This window comes from Girardinichthys multiradiatus, chromosome 21 (assembly GCF_021462225.1).
Source record: "Girardinichthys multiradiatus isolate DD_20200921_A chromosome 21, DD_fGirMul_XY1, whole genome shotgun sequence".
NCBI lineage: Eukaryota > Metazoa > Chordata > Actinopteri > Cyprinodontiformes > Goodeidae > Girardinichthys > Girardinichthys multiradiatus.
The window spans coordinates 19832626-19849995 of NC_061813.1; the positions used below are offsets into that span (position 1 = coordinate 19832626).

The 17370-nt window shown below is 41.6% G+C and overlaps 1 protein-coding gene across 3 annotated transcripts in view; it reads right to left on the bottom strand.

Moving 5' to 3' along the window:
- Window positions 1-2435: 2435 nt before the first annotated feature.
- The window catches only part of mllt10 (MLLT10 histone lysine methyltransferase DOT1L cofactor), a 48687-nt gene continuing 33752 nt past the window's right edge, over window positions 2436-17370 (bottom strand). For all 3 annotated transcript variants that reach the window (XM_047349322.1, XM_047349323.1, XM_047349321.1), the window contains 8 exons: window positions 13239-13350; window positions 10706-10778; window positions 9595-9791; window positions 7964-8113; window positions 6974-7032; window positions 6504-6787; window positions 4828-4918; window positions 2436-4702 (listed from right to left, as the gene is read on the bottom strand). In XM_047349322.1, coding sequence (XP_047205278.1) covers window positions 4412-4702; window positions 4828-4918; window positions 6504-6787; window positions 6974-7032; window positions 7964-8113; window positions 9595-9791; window positions 10706-10778; window positions 13239-13350 — 1257 coding nt within the window. In that variant the 3' untranslated portion in view covers window positions 2436-4411. The remainder of the gene's footprint in view (window positions 4703-4827; window positions 4919-6503; window positions 6788-6973; window positions 7033-7963; window positions 8114-9594; window positions 9792-10705; window positions 10779-13238; window positions 13351-17370) is intronic.

Here is a 17370-nt window from a genome sequence, read left to right on the forward strand (position 1 = left end):
CTGGATACCAGGATCAAGGTTTACCGAGGCTTTAGAGTTAATCTCAAATTCTGCCAAAGAAAAAAAATCAAACCGTTCCTATAATCTGAAGTCCTTTTATTGAGCTGCCACAAAGTACCAGAATGATCAGTTTTCTCCTGCTGTATGAAGCACAGAGTAGCACCACACCTCCCACTGTTACTGCACTTCTATTTTTATTTTATTTTAATTGAATTAGTCAGCATGTTATTTAAAAGAATGTTGCTTTTGTGTTTAACACAAACGTCATTATGATGCTGTTCTTGTTTTTATTTTCTTAAATAGGTTCAGATTGTAATCAAGGTTATAACACTAGGAGAATCCCCAGGTTAGCTTTAAGTGGGTCCCCAAATTGTCATTTTAAAATGTTACTATAGTTATTTTTGCTTATTTTACCCTATCTGTGCTCCCTTATAAATCTGGGAACGGCTTATTTTGAAGTACCATCAATTAAATATGAAAGTCTCTCACTCTGAAAGCCGAATAAAACACAAGTAGATATTTAACCTCATTTCTAGACATTATATTGTCTAATTGTATACATGCATTTAAATTTTTTAACTGAGCTAAATAATTTAGTTTCCTAAAAAGCTTCATGCATTTCTGCAAGTTTCTTAAAAACCTAGAGATCCTGGAGATTTAAATCTGGATGCCTTTTAATCTGCTCTGCTCTGTGTAAATCAGATGTCTTTGTTGCTGCGGGGATTCAGTGACTCAGTGAGCCTCTGATGCCACACACACACACACACACGGTTATACATCGGCCCTACAATCATCCAGGCTGTAACCCTCCTGCTGGCCTGCTACCTCTGAGCTAGTCTCCCAACAACAACCAGGACTTAGGTAGGGTTTGACTTTCTGATCAGGCACCTGGTGGGGCAGCGCACAGGGGTCCACCCTCAGCTGTTAAACCCTCCCAAAGAGAGGTCTCAGAAGGTGTGGGAGGGTGTGATCGATGAAGGCCACAGCGGCTCTGCTCCGTGTGTGTTTGTGAGGCAGCTCTGATGGAGGCAGGCAGGCAGGCAGGGAGGGGGGATGCTGTTTAAACAGCCCGGCTTTGATTGACAGGGCCGGGGGAGAGGGGTGGGCTGGTGGGGGCTGAGCAAGTGCTTGGGTAAAGAGAGGAGAAAGGTATTAGAGGAGGGGGGTTGTAAGATTGTGGAGGGTGACTGGAAACTGCAAACTGCTGCTGAAGGGAGGGCGAAGGACTAAAGCGGGCTTTTAATTACCAGGATAGAGGCAGATGTAGCAGCATGGTGCCCCCACCTCAACAACACACAAACAGATGTTTTTCCTTTTTTATTCTTTATTTCCACAAACAACTGGAATTGACCAGTTTCAGTATGTGTGCCTTTTTAAGGACTGAAAGCACACCTCTTATTGTTAGAGACATTCGGTTCTTATCCAATCCCATCCTGACGAGTTCTGTTTCCTTTATAATAAAAAATAAAATCCTGTTGCTGCACCACTCTAGAAACAATTCTCACCTAATACAGCAAATTATGTCAAATAAATTAACTGTCTTTATTTAGAGCAATCATTGAAATTTGATTTACAAATTTGCTCACAAACTGAACCAGATAGAATTCATCAAAAATATTAAAAAGTTATCAACTTTATTAAATAAATATTTAAAAAATAAGTTATAGATGTGCTTCGCTTTCTAAATTCAGCTACAATGACCTGTGGCTGTACTGTCTGTAAGCTGTCTGTCTGTAAAAAAAAAAAAAGTATATTTAGGATTACCAAATTAATACAAAAACAGAAAAATATCAGAAAATATTTAACACCAGTTTTGGTCTATGTACTTACAGAATGGCAATCCAGAAGTTTTTTATTTTGGGTTTTGCAGTTTTAGCCAACATCAGATCCCATTCCTCAACAACCACCTTCATGTTTTAGCAGCAGGAATCCATCAGTTTTAACAGGGACGTGTATTTATTAGGAATAAAAGCACAACATTTAATGGTAAAGAAATTTGTCCTTAAAACCATCTGTCAAGTGAAATAAAATCCCCTCCTCTCACTGCAACCTTTTATGAGCAATTTTTCCTAATTTATGACACCTTATATAAAAGAGTTGAGTCATATCACCATATAGAGTTTTAAATAAATACATCTTGGCTATTAGGTCTCAAATTATATTTTATAAAAAAAATTCTTGAAATTTAACATGAAACTCCCCTCATATGACCAGAGGAAAAGGAAAACAATTTGATATTTAGCTTTATAAAGACATGTATCTTGCTTTCTAGCTCTCTTACACCTAAAAAAAAAAAATCCAACCTTCATGTTTTGTAAGAAATTAGAAAAGGAAAAGTCATACAATTTTAAGAGGTGTTGCATTTTATAAATTTCCCAGAAAATATTTCCCATCAGTCCTATTATACATACAAGATTAAAAACAGAAGAGACTACTTTCTCAAACCAGAGGTTATTTTTATTTTTTTTTGCAATTTGAAATACAATATGAGATCCCACTCCTCACCCAACTCCCACCTTAATTATTTTCCTCTTTTACAAAACTTATTGAAACACATTTGTGTGGACAAATGAAAACATAGTGCCCCGGAGTAAAAAACATAACAAAAAAAAAAACAGTAATCAATGAACCGGTGCAAACCTTAAAAATGAAAGAACCACAATGTCCCTGCACATATAAAAATAAATTAATACTTTTGTGTGTCCAGTCACTGTTAATCTTATTTTTCTGGTCCTAAAACATTCTCTCACACACCAACTTCAGGTTTCATTGGCATCATGGCCATTCACAATCACCTATGTACACCAGACGGCCAATGACAAAGGTTTATGTACACTAGACGAGGTAAAGACTGTGCCACACCCCCTACAAGCATCTATATACACCCCCCAACCCCGTTTACCCCCAAATCAACCAACTATTAAATAGCTTCTAGCTTTCAAACACATGACACAGAGCAGACGTCATTAGAGGAAGTTTACAGCAAAATCAGACTGTGTTTGAGGACAAAAAAAAACCAAAACTACACAGTAGTACAAAAGGATGTTAAATCGCAAAAACCAGTGAGTTTTTTTCTAAAATATATCATTTTACGAACAGTACACAAACACTCCAGATAAATAAAAAAACAACATAAAAGTTGTTTTTCTTTATATTAAAGAATGTAGCAGAATTTTTTTTTTCTATTAATAGAGCTGGAAACTGTTTCTCTTAAATCCGGTGCCTTTAACAGCACAGCGTAATCACCAGGAGCGAGGTAAAAAAAAAAAATTAGCAATGTGAAAATGAACCCCACCCTCCCTGCCTTTGGCATCAGGCACTTGGGTTTGGGCCCTGATCGGCCAGTCCTGACTGTTGTGGGTTCTTTAAAGTGGCCACCATGGTTAGCCTTTTAGGTTCTGCTCGAAGAGGTAGGTGCAACCGGGGGGGCTCAATCAGGAAGATGGGACAGGAAAAAGGCTTTATTTGCTGACAAACTGCATGACCTCATAGTTTTTACACTCCAAGCTATGTGGATTTACAGCATCCCAAAACAATCTAAGCGGTTCACATCCCTGACAGAGCCCCCCCATATCGGGCCCGGAAAAGAGACAGTCAACAGCAAGGCTTCTGCGGTGACAGTGAGACGCTTCGCTCGCTGACATTAATGAATCTGCAGCACACAGAGTGAAAGAGACGTGGGGAGAGAGGCAGCAGCCAGAACATGTGGGCAATCTCTTTTTTTGTTTCACAACGCTGACCCAATATTCCCCTCGGGACTGCTGAGAGACAGATGTCAAACATACACCTGCTACTGTTCAGTGCTATTCCAGGGAAGTGTATTTTTACTCTCATTCATGTATTGCTGCTAGTTTTTTTTTTTTTTTTTTAGGTTAGCAGTGGTCTGTATGCCAGCTTGGCTGTTGAGCTAACAGCTCTGGTTAGCGGAGGCCCCTGAGAGTCAAACATCATGACAGAAATGAGAAGAAGCCAAGAAGAGAGGAAGCAAGAATCAGAATTATGACAGGAACAATTAACTTTAAACTTTCTTGGAAACTCACCTTTTAGATGATTTAAAAGACGTAAAATATGAGGAAAAGACACTAACTTTTTAAATTAAAACCCAACTAAAGACAATAGGAACCAAGAAAGCCGCTCTACGGTTAAAAAGAACAAAACTATAAGTTAGATTGAAATAAATAGCACACATATAAACAGATTTCAGGGTCAAGTTTTATACCAGAAAAAGCTGCAGAACCAAAGTGAGCTGGCCCAGTTTGAGTGAGCGAGGAACTCTACAAGACGAATGGCAGTACTTTAAAGAATACTTCAACAGAAACATGGGTTTCTGAAGTTGACCAAAATGCTGATCTTACATTTCTGCATATTTATTGAAGAGAAAAAAAACAAAACAATCAAAAACAAAAGAGTGTCATGTCTTCTCCTGGCCTGCGATGCCCACGGCTTTCTCTGCTACCCGGGGCTTCCCCGCCCCCGGACCGTGCGTGTCGGTGTGCGCGTGCTGCAGCGTCAGGAAGGGGTTGGCTGCGATGGCGCCTTGGCCCTGGGTGCTGGGCAGCAGGTTGGCGATAGGCAGCTGAGCGTTAGAGAGCGGCATGGAGGGGATCTGGGTCGTGGAGGAGAGAGACTGCAGCTGCTGGAGGTCCTGGTGTTGCTTCTGCTGCTGTATCAGCTGGAGTAGCAACGCCTGCTGCTGCTGATCCTGAGACAGAAAGAAGGGAAACAGGACCAGAATGGGAGGGTAACAGGGAAACTTTAACAAGGCTGGTGGTTTTAACACAAACCCAAAAGAAGAATCTGATCTCAGTTTGTGAGTATGTGGCGTACCGCTGAAGACTGTGAGGACAGCAGCTGCTGCAGCTGATGCTGCTGCAGAAGCAGTCTTTGCTGCTCAGACAGCAGGCCGAGGCGAGCGGCGCTGAGGGAACGAAACACAGCGAGACAAAACCAGCAACATCAGGAGAGTTTAATAAATACACAACAAGAAACAAGGCTGCTAACGCAACGCACATAAACCAATGATGGCATCAAACTGTTTCCCTTGCCACACACCAACAACACAGGACATTACATAACACAACCAGTATGATTTTACTCCTGTACAGGTGCATGAGAATATCATCAAAATGAGCATTTCTTTCAGTAACTCCATTAAAAAGGTCAAACTCATTTTAGATTCATTTCACAGCCTGAAATGATTGTGACTTACAGCTAGTGAAAACCAGAAATTCATTTTCTCAAAAGATTAGAAAGCTGCTTGTTCTTCAGTGTGCCATATCTAAGCATATAATTGGAAAATTAAGTGGTAGGAAAAAGTGTTTTGGATAAGGTGCACACAAAAAAAACGGAGAACTACAGCATTGATGGGATTAACAAGTAAACCTCTGCATTCTTTGTGTCAAGGCCACTCCTGAAACAACAGAAGGGTCTTACCTGGGCTCAGGAGAAAGAAAACACTTTTCAGATAAAAGTAAGTTTTGCTCAACATTTGGAAATCAGTCTGAAGGAAGAGTCCCTAGCATGAAGTTTCCACAGTCAGTGATCATTTGGTGTGTCATGTCATCAGCTGGTGTTGGTCCACTGTGTTTTACCAACTCCAAAGTCAGAGCAGCCACCTACCAGGATGCCTCCTTCTGCTGACAAGCTCTATGGAGATGCTGATATAATTTTCCAGACTTGGTACCTGACCACACTGACAAAGGTACCAAAAGCTGCTTCAATAACCATGGTGTTAATGTGCTTGATTGGCCAGCAAACTCACCTGGACTGAACCCCACAAAGATTCTGTGGGGTATCGTCAAGAGGAAGACGAGAGACACCAGACCCAACAATTCAGAAGACCTGAAGGCAGTTATCAAAGCAACCAGGGCTCCCACTACACCTCAGCAGGACCAGAACCTGATCGCTTCCATGCCGTGCCACATTGATGCAGTAATTCATGCAAAAGGACCAACCAATCAGCAAAGACATATATTGTGCAGTACATGGATATCCATGTAAGCAGGCAACGTGTCTGTATGAAAAATACTTTAATAGTTCTATAATATTCAAATTCATTGTAAAATGTGGGTTTCTATTAGCTGTAAGCAATTACCATCAAAGTCAACATTCTCTGTGGTAAATCTCTGTAATATGAGCTCACGTTTTCAACTTAATCACTGAAATGAATTACCATTTTGATGACATTCATACTTAGAGATGCACCTGTACAGGTTCCTGTGATGTGCAGCAGAACTTTGTCTCACCTGTTCTTACTACCTGTCAAGCTGCTTCAATCCAACACAAAGGCAAAGGTTAAAGAAAAACAGGAAGCTGTGAACTTTCCACTTATTAACTGACCCTAAAGATACAAAAAGTTTAAGCTTTCTGTCCTGGTGCACATATTAAGCAAAAGAAACGGTTTTGTTGTATGTTTCATATGTTTTAAATGGCCTGTTTACCGTGGAAATAGAACAGCTTTTCATCTGGAAAGCATTCAGGAAGATAAAGCTGCTGTCAGATACCTGCTATTAACGGGGAGCGTGACGCCCGTCGACGCTCCTGTAGTGTGAGGGCTGCCGGGCCCCGCTGGCGCTTGGATTACTCCGTTCAACGCTCCGACGATTCCACCCATTCCCAACGCGCTTCCTGGACCTAGAGCGCCCATCAGCCCCGCAACCCCACCCACCCCGGCCGTGGTGGCAATGCCGTTGAGCGCCGGCTGAGGTGGGCTCTGGGAGATGGAGGGAGAGGCAGAGAGCGAGGAGGTGGAGCCGCTGCTGCTGTGACCTCCGTATGACGCAGTGTCCTGGGGTTCAGGCAGACAGAGAGCGTTAATGGTCTTACATTCAGTTTGTTTTATTGCACACTTAAACATGCCGTCAGGGTTTGCCTAGTGTAGCATGCACTGTAAACTCATGACAGATGCTTGTTGCAGTGAACCTTGGCTAATAAAGTTATCACACACTATTGCAGTGTAGCTTTCTGCTCTTACCTGAGCTGCCACAGGTAAAGATGAGTCTGTGGCTCCGAGGTGGGATCCCTTCACATCACCTGCATGAACAAACACAGCGTAGAGACAGCTGGTTTGGCTGCTTCACACTGCCGCACTAAAGCATTTACTCCCCTGTTTCACATTTCATCACATTACAACCACAACATTTAATATATTTTGTTGGGATTGAGACCAACTTAAATCAAACTATTCCCTTGTGGCGCTTACTGAATGTTTAGCTTCATTATCCTGGTGGAAGATGAACATCAACCCCAGTCTCATTTTCAGGGTTGCCCTGCATTTAGCTCCGTCCTTCATCACATCAGCTCTGCTCAGCTTTCCTGAGAGCACGCCCACAGTATAGTGCTGCCACCACCGAGTTTCACCATGGGCATGTTGTGTTCAGGGTCATGTTTTCTACCACACACAATGTTTTGCATGCAAACCAAAAAGGTCAGTTTTGGGCTTCTCTGATCAGAGCACCTTCTTCTACACCTTTGCTGGGTCTCCTTCATGGTTTGTGACAAACTTTAAAAACTTGCAGCCACTCTCCTAAAACATGAAGAACAGCCTTATGGCATGTATGATCAATAATTGATCTCCCACCTAAGATCTGAAATTGGTTGAACTGGGTTTCATTTAGGGGGCTCAGAATAAATGGGACATAATACAAAGAGTTTTTAGATTTAAAAATAAAAAAGTATCGAGTACTGGGCTGAAATAGTTTTCATTTCAAAATGTCCTTTTTTTCAGTGGATGGAACTTGGCATATAAATGTATTGAGGTTTATAGCTGCAACATGTTTATTTACGAAGGCATGAAAACCTTTGAAAGCCACAGTAGGTCTAAACAGGTGAAAATAAAATCTCTGTGTGCTGAAAGCCCTGCAAGACTTTCACTAAAAGACTTTTATCTCTCCACATCCACTCACCTTGAGCTCTAACAAAACCATGTGTGTGTGTGTGCTGGTGTGTGTGGGTGTATATTTACCCGAGGAAGCAGTCATCGGGGTGAAAGGCACTGATAACTGTGCGCTGAGAAGCTGGAGTCTCTCCTTCTTCATTGTCAGGGTCTTAATCTGCTCCTCCAGCCTCCTGTTCTCCTCCTGCAGCTGGTGGAGGGACTTCAACATGGCCACCACTGATGGAAGGAGAGGCAGAAAGGGAAAACATCTTGTTGTAGCATCTGTGACACCAAAGTGAAATGAAAAAACTAAACACAGGTGTTTTCATGTTAAAGAAAGTGGTTACAAAATGTGTGGAGGGACTGATCTTTTAACCACACAGAAGATAATGATGCTTCCTCTGATAGACCAGTCAGTCCTTCAGGCACAACACTGGCCCCAAACACCTCACGCTCAAATATCCAGTGATTGATACGTTTCCACTAGGGGGTCAGAGGTCAAATTGAGCCACAGTTACCTAATGCACATTCAATTCAATTCAATTCAATTCAGTTTATTTATATAGCGCCAATTCACAACACGTCGTCTCAAGGCACTTCACAACAGTCAGGTACATACATTCCAATTAATCCTAACCATTGAACAGTACAGTCAGAGTTAGCTTTTTATTCAAATTGGATAAAAAGTTTTTCTATCTAAGGAAACCCAGCAGATTGCATCCAGTCAGTGACTTGTAGCATTCACTCCTCCTGGATGAGTATGTAGAGACAGTGGACAGTCACTGGTGTTGACTTTGCAGCAATCCCTCATACTGAGCATGCATGTAGCGACAGTTGAAAGGAAAAACTCCCTTTTAACAGGAAGAAACCTCCAGCAGAACCAGGCTCAGTGTGAGCGGCCATCTGCCACGACCGACTGGGGGTTTGAGAGAACAGAGCAGAGACACAAAGAGAGCAAAGAAGCACTGATCCAGAAGTACTTTCTATGGGAAGGAAAAGTAAATGTTAATGGATGTAGCTCCTTTAGTTGTTTCACCTAGAAAGAAAGAACAGATAAACTCTGAGCCAGTTTTCAAGGTTAGAGTCTGAAAGTGAGCACATAGAGTTAGTCACAGTAGAAGCTCAGTCAATCGCCATGTCTAGGAGAGAGAAAGGGTTAAACACTAAAGGACAGGGCTATGTGGATCATCAATAGAGGATGAGCATTAAGTTGTTGCCAGCAGAAGCTCGGACGATTCCCCTCTCCAGAAAGGTGTCACAGGTAGACACAGAGCCAGGCCAGGTGTAGCTTCTAGGAAGAGAAAAGAGAGAACAAAGTTAAAAGCTGAAATAACAGCAAATAATGCAAAATTGGAGAGTAGTGTGAGAATGTAGCAAAGAGGGTGAAAGTGGTCATTATGTCCTCCAGCAGCCTAAGCCTATAGCAGCATAACTACAGAGATAGTTTCAGTTCAGATTATTTCACAGATTATAGTCACATCTAGACTTGGCACAGAGCTCAAGGACCACAAGATGAGACGAGAAGGAGGTTGTTTCAATCTGACAGGTTCTGCTGAAGGACGGCTTTTCTAACAACTACGCTATGCTGTCGTTTCGCTTTTTCATTTTCCCTTTATGGATCCCTGAAGGGATGTTAAGACAAGCAGATCACCGACAGACAACGGCAGAAGCTACACGATGGATAGAGTTGGATGAGGCGAAGGTTTGCGTCCACTCACCGTCGCCTTGTGCTCCCTGCTGCAACAGGAAGCTCTGGCCTTCGTTCCATTGTCTCTCCAGGAGCTGCTCGATGCTGGTGGCCACCGGGGGCAGCGTCTCCCCGCAGCCACCTCCCCCGGCCCCTAGCAACCCCAGCCCTGGCCCCGGCAACGACCCTGAGGAGTCATAGCGGATCTGCAGGCCGCCAATGGGAGAGCTGAAAGGAGGGGAGAAAGAGGGAGCGCGAACAGAAAAAGGAGAGATGGAGAGGTCAATAGGGAGATTAACGACCCAACATAAATGTCAGACAAACATAGACACTGCTGGCTATAAAACTACATCAATTTGTTGTTACAGTGGCCTGTAATGAAAAGGGGCCAGGCTTTCCGTCTGCACGAGAGAGCTGGAGAAGGACGGGGGAAAGCGAGGGAGGACGAAGTGCGATGTCTTGATGCGATAAATCTTGGTTGTTGAAACAATCTGTTGAGTGTGAAAGAGGGGAAACGAGGGACGGCAGGAGAGGATAGGAAACGATGATGTGGCGGAAAAATGACGGCAGGGATTTTGCACCTTGCTTTTAAAAAGTTAATGTCAGAGCTGAGCGCAGAGAAGAAAAAACAGAAAGAAAATGAATTTCTAAAGATAATAAATAAGTTAAGGTACTGTCACCATATTGATCAAGAACATTACTGATATAAACCGCAGTGATACTCATGCAACCTTACCAGACGTATCACCCATCCCACAAAGTAGAACAAACAACCAGAAATGTGTCTCTGGGATCAATATTCTCATCGTGAAAGACCCACGAAAGTATTCCCAAAAGTAGAAGATACAGTAAATCCTCCGACTGTCCGTCCACGGGTGATTTAAAGCAAGAACATTTTTTAAGTGAACCAGAATGACAGTTACCTCCTTTAAAACAAGCTATCGTTGGCTAAGAGAGTGAGAATTGCCTGCAGGGCTAAAAGCAAAAGAGGGAATGTGTGTAAGTGCAGACTGAGAGGAAGAGAGAAAAGGAGACGAGGGGCCAGCGAAGGGAAAAGCAGGAGTGGGGGGGTCTGAAGTATGGGGGGTAGTGAGGAATGTAAATGGTGAGAGAGGGAGGGAGTGTGTGTGTTGTGGACTCACCGCGGGGTGGTCTTAGGAGAAGCTCTTATGGAGAAACCCTGAGATCCGCCGCTGCCGTCTCCCACCTCCTGATCTGCACACACACACACACACACACACACACACACACACACACACTGAAAATCAATCCGACATCTAAGAACATACGGATGTGAAGTTGGAGGCAGTCTGTTCACCAACAAAATATTAAAACATCTTATAAAGACCATGTTGTTTTCTAACCTCCTGCTCCCTCTGCATTTAAACACAGACTAACGGTTTTGTTCCTTATATTTACACATTTATGTCAGAAAATATATATATATATATATATATATATATATATATATTTAGTTTACGGCTTGTATGATAATGATTTTAAATTAAGTAAGCCACAGAACTCCCCATTAAGCTGCAGGACAATTACATATATTTACAGAGTATTTTTACAGATTAGCAGAGACTGGGCACGGTGAAGCTTTTAAAACTGCTCAACTGTTCCAACATACTGTTTCCACAGCTTCAGGTGCTTTAAATGAGATTCCAGGAAAGTGCACCAGTTACCGGAGCTTGCCATGCAGTGTTGCCCCTCCCCCCGTTGCTGCGCATTGCCAGCCAGCAGGTTGAAAGAAAGCTGCTCCCACTGTTACTCTACAAGGAGCAGAACTGCAAAAAAAATGTCTAATAATCTGAGAAATTTCTACTAAAGTTAGCGGGGGTTTATTGTATTACTTTGCCTAAGTTTATGTATAAAAATCTATATAGCAATAATTTTACAACAATAGTATAACAATTGATATGTTACATTGTTTTTTGCTGAATTAGTCTACTTGCTGCTTTTCTGTTTTAAATAAAATATTTTAGATATTTTCATGCATTTATGCATGTATAACATTTTTGTGTAAATATCCTGAAACTGTAGAGATTATCCACTCATAACGGCCCGTTCCTAGTGGAGTGTGAATGAAGGGGCTGCAGTAACACTAAACCAACACGATCCGAAACCAACCTCTGGAACCACTGGTCTAGAAAACAAAAACCAACACAGATGTAGGCTACCTCTGTAAAACATGATTAAAAACCTTGAATTTCTTTTCTTATTTGGCTGCAATACGGGGTTGTATTTCAACACAAAGTATTGAAATATTTAAAGCAGAATTCAGCTGGATTTCAACAAAGACTGTCACCGAACAAACACTCCCTACTGAGCAAACTTAGAATAAAATTTAAATTATGACTTCTAGGTTATTTGATTTTATTAAAAAAAAAAAGTTCTGATAAAAAGTGTGGACAATATTTTCTTATCTGACCGTTTCCTCTCCTGCCATGATTACATGCACTACCATCCTTGAGTCTCTGGGAGCTACAAACATCTCCCTTTCTTTGCATCTCTTAGACACGAGCCTTCAGTCACACTGCCTGTGCTTCCCCCTCTCTCTCCGAGAAACCCTCCATCTCTCCTCCCAGTGGGCCCCCGGCCAGACGCTTCTTCTCATTTTCCTTAGTCAGAGTAATGAATCACACATGCGCACACACTTTTACATGTATACACTCGCGCAAACTCCCCTCTACTTAAGACAGTCAAACTCCAGCTTTTATTTTTTCCTCCCCCCACCAGGTCACCACTCCAGTCGCCAGCTCCCTTCCACCCCCACTGCCCCCCAAAAGTCCGTTTTCTGTCGTAACCCTTTCCGTCCCGGCAGTCCCACGCCAGATGGGTGCCAAAGTAAACACGCTACATACACACATGCAAACATACACACACACACCCACACCTTGCTTGACCCCTCACATGACCCCTGCAAGCCGATCAAATTTATTTAGGACAAATGGTATTTTCTCCGTGTCATCCCAGTTGTAATATAGTTTTAACCGCTATAAAACATTTTAAAAACATGGATTACATGAATTTTAAAATCTGCTAATACTTCCACATAGTTTTCTGAATTACATTTATTTTAAATTGCAACATTTTATATTTAAGGGAATAATTTTCCTAGAACAAAATAGAATTCCTTTCTACGTAAAGAACGCAGTTTGTGCATGTCCCTATGCTAAACCTGCCAGTCTTTAACACACACACAAGTAAAGAAAGAAAGAAAGAAAGCCCTGTAGCCCCCTGACATTCAGCCTGATTAATGAGCTGACCTGCGGGTCAAAGTGGATCTAGCTCTGATGACTGGCAGCAGGAACCACTTCCTCCTCTTCACTCTTTCCCCCTTCCTCTCTTTTCTCTTGCTTCTCTCCTCTGTAGCCAACCAGATGTCTTGCATCAGGAAGCAGCTACTCCTGATTGCTAAAACCACTCCTTACTCCCTTCATTAAGCTCGTCTGTATTTTGGACGGACTGAAACATGCTGGACTTTTATCATGTAGAAGGAGTAACGTTATGTCACAGAGATCCTCTACTCATGTAAAGGCAACAAATCTACTGAAGCTCCGCCCACTCCAGGAGGAGCTTAAGCCTATCACTGACCCTTGACCTCACAAGAGGGCGTGACCTATGCATTATCTTCTTCTCTTTCACACACTCCCACATTAGGTATCATGGTACCTGCTGGTGAGGCCTCGGACTGAGCGATGAGAGCTGCCATGGTGGAGTTGGGGTTCAGCCTGTTGCCGAACATGTGTGGGGGGGCCAGGTTGAACACGGAGCCCGGCAGAGCCTAAGAAGGGACACACAGCAGAGAAGCAACATTAGGTCGTGTTTCACCAGGGTATTTTTTTTTTTATGACTTAGACAACTGGATTTTTATGGTTACATGTGTATTGACAGAGTGGCGATGAGAATGTTCCAACAAGCAGCTGGCAAAAAAAAATTGCCTAAATGTAAAAAAACTGGAAATACTTCGGCGTATTTGATTCAAAAAATTCTTTTATCTAACAAATAAAATAAATGATTAATATTTGGCACAAAATAAAAGATTAGAAATGTTTTGCTAAATGATATGGTAAATATTTATTTATTAAAATAAATGCAAAATGGCCATTAAATAAATTCCAAAGAACGAAAAAAAGGCAAAAGGCTGATTTTCGTGATGAAACACAATGTGCTGGTTATAGAAACAACCCTAAAGAGAAAACTGATGATTGCTGAAATAAATTCAGATTTTCTATTTACATTTTCAATTATAATCAATGTGTGGACTATTTAAATCATTTATGTCCAAACTATTAAAAGCGGGGGGGTGGATCAAAGTTCATTATTCTGTTACACATGTATATACGCAGGGCTCGGAGCGCCCCGACAGTACTCTGACATACTGACAAAGTGTTTCTGATGCACAGAGTTTAATCCAATTAAGGCATTTCCCAAATAAGGGGTTGTGGTGCGATGGGTGGGGTGGAAGTGGGAGGGTGGAGCATCAGGAGGGGAAGCCGCTCCACCTAAAAGAACAAAATGGCTGACTGTTAAATGCGGTGGAAAACACTGTGACCAAACCAAAACATGCGACGCTGCAGAAAACTGATTAAAGTGAGGGTCGACTGGAGAGTTCAGGAAGTCTGTCGCTTCCCTAAGACTCAATGAGGATGGAGATCTGCAGCAGACCTAAAAACTAATAATTATTATTTACATTCGCAGGCTTTTAGAGATGCGTTTACTGCATATTATTGTGTCTAAACAACATCAAAAACCATAGAATTTTGCATATGGGACAAGCTCAAAATTATTAACAATATTTAGGAAAGTACACAAGCTCTAGAAGTAATCGCTGTGCAATTCTTCTTTAAATTACCCGTTAAAAATTCACGGAAAGTTAGGAAACATCTAAAGAAAAACAAAATGCCATTCTGTATTAATTTCCCTTAGTTTCTGTGAAGAAAGCTGTTCCCGCTGTCCGCGGCTCTTCCCAACCCCTCCTCCTCCATCCCTTGTCTCCATAATCCTGCCCCCCTTTCACATCAACATTCATTTTTCATTTGCATTCATTTTTCATTAAAGTCTCTCTCACACTCCCCTTTTCTCTGTCTAAGGCAAATAGCCAATAGCAGAAAGCTAAGAGTCTGTTAGTGAACTGAAAACAGCAAACTGTCTCACTCTCTCTCTCTCTCACACACACACACACACACACACATCCGTGTTTTACTATCTTTATGAGGACTTTTCGGTTACTTCCATTGACTTCCATTAATTTTCCTTGATTTTTAGTGCCTAACCCTGACCCTCACACTAACCCTAACAATAACTCAATTCATACCCTAGTCCTAAACCTAACCCCTGTCCCAAGAACAGAATTTGAAAAAGAGAGGACCAGGAAAATGTCTTCACTTTGTCAAAATGTCCTCACTTTGCAATAAAAATACGAAAAATGGTTCTCACTCAGCAACAAGTACAAGAACACACACACGAACACACACACACACACACACACACACACACACACGGGGGAAGCCTGTATTTGGCTTCAGTCTGCAGTTGTCAGTTCTATGAACTCAGTTCAGGGCCTCTATGTTTCCCAGATGAACAGGCCACTGCGTTCAAAAAAACAACACAAAAAAAACAAGAAACAGTGAGAAAAATAAAAAAAACCCTGCGTTACACAAACACACCTCTCTCTTGTCCTCTGGAACATGTCTTAAACTGAGAGATGAAGGCCCTCCACCTTTATCATATAGTCACCCCTCCCTCACTCCATCTATTTCTCCGTTCCTACTGTGAAGCTTGTCAGATGTCATTACATCACAGGACAACAGAGGAGGAAGAAGAGGAATGGAGAGGGATGGAGAAACGGACGGTCGAGAGCGAGAGAGACAAAAAGCGTTTAGAGGACCTCGGAGAAAAAGAGGATTTGGATGGACAAAGATGGTCATGTTTGGACAATACATACTATGATTCACAATGTTTCACATCATTATTATTGTGCCTGAAATCAATGTTCTCAACATTATCATGGTTTGTTTGAATAGGTTTAAAATATGCAAAACATGTTGATCTATGCAGAAGTAATTGGACTTTATTAATCGTTTTCCTGCTGAATAAATATATGATAATTTAGCATTAACCCTAATTCATTCATTCACATGTTAACCCTCTCATCAACAGACACATTATGTATCACATTATCCCTGTTAACTCTAAAAATGGTCTTACAATGAGACCCCGTGGCTCAATGAGAATAAATAAAAAGTCAGCTTTGAAAATAAATCAAGAACATCAATTAAATGATTTTCTAATTTGCATATTTTGCTGACGATGAACAGATTTCTGTATGTATGTTTTTGATGTTTTTAGCAAGTAAACATTTGGAGTCTGCCACATGGACCCATTCCAGGCTGTATTCTGAGCACATTACACCCAGCAGTTGGACTGTTGTATCTTTACAAGCAGAAAAGATGAGCTGGAAACTGCTGTAATGACTTTAAAATTGTTTTTTATGGATCATACTGCTGTACAGATTCTCTTATAGTGAAGGATTGCAGGAAGTAGAGTCTCGGGTTATCTGCGCTGTCCACACCTTTGGCAAAAGAGACGCTAACTGAATTGCTTCAGGCAAAAAGTTCTAGCATTTAAACTTTTCGGAATGCTAACATTATCATTCAGGCTCCTTTTGTGAAGTTTTGAAGGAAGTAGTGTCTGAGTTCATCTGCTGTATAAAGAATTTTGAAAAAGTAGAGGTTTGCTGAACTGCTTCAGGAATAGACCATCACACTTAAAACCATGGTTACGCTAAGTTAGAGTGCTAACATTAGACTAAACGTTGGCTTACTCAGCATCAGCCGCTGTGAGGCTGGGAGGATTAATCACTTTGGTTTTCTTGAGGACCTCTTCAAATTGCTTCCATTGCTTAAGGTCTAAAAATAAATGTAACAGTTGGTGCCCTTTGGAGGTTTGGTTTTATGGACAATGTAAAACCTGGCTTTTTCCTTAACACTGTAACTGTAATTATTCAAACCTAGAACTGGTTCATCCCTGCTCCATTCAACTGTGGAGAATAGGCTCTCATTTTATTTCCTACCAAGAAGAAAGTTCCTTTGATATTTGAAGCTGATCAGGTTGACACAACAGCCTGAAAACCAGATGTAAGCTTCAATAAAAGCTAGTAGTACACACCAAAACTCACTAAACACTCTGAAGCTTTTGGTAATTTGGTGATTAACTGTGGCTTTCATGGTTAATATTTCTACCGTCATGGTTTTTTTTTTTTAAAGGAACTCCAAACATTTTCTCACTCTTTTAAAGTGTGGCCTTGATTTTAGACCCGCTTTAAGGTGTGACTCCTGGTCAATGAACTCGGCCCAGATGTGTTTTCTGAACCGTTCTCCTTGTTAAGGGAAATGATAGAAAACATAATAGGGAATGCGTTCAGCCTTGGCGCTTTCCTCCAGTGATTCCTCATGCCGGGACCTGAGTGTATTCAAACCGATGATTTTGAGACAATTTTGAGCATTTCTTTCTGTTTACACCTCCCTCCCCCCCACCAAAATAAAACAAATTCTTGTGCCTTTTAATTAGCAGGAATCCTTCACAACCTTGTTCACTGGGGTTAATAGAACCGAATTAGTCAGGAGAATACACACATTTTAATGACATGTTTGGAAAACAAGAATAAAGCTCTATTTCTGTGCTTTCAATGCATGAGGACGACCCTCCACAGGTGCACCCAGGCATCGGCAATACATTATCTTGCAATAAAAAGTGACTCCACACAAGGTCGGAACCCGCACTTTATTTATTTGTATCTTTC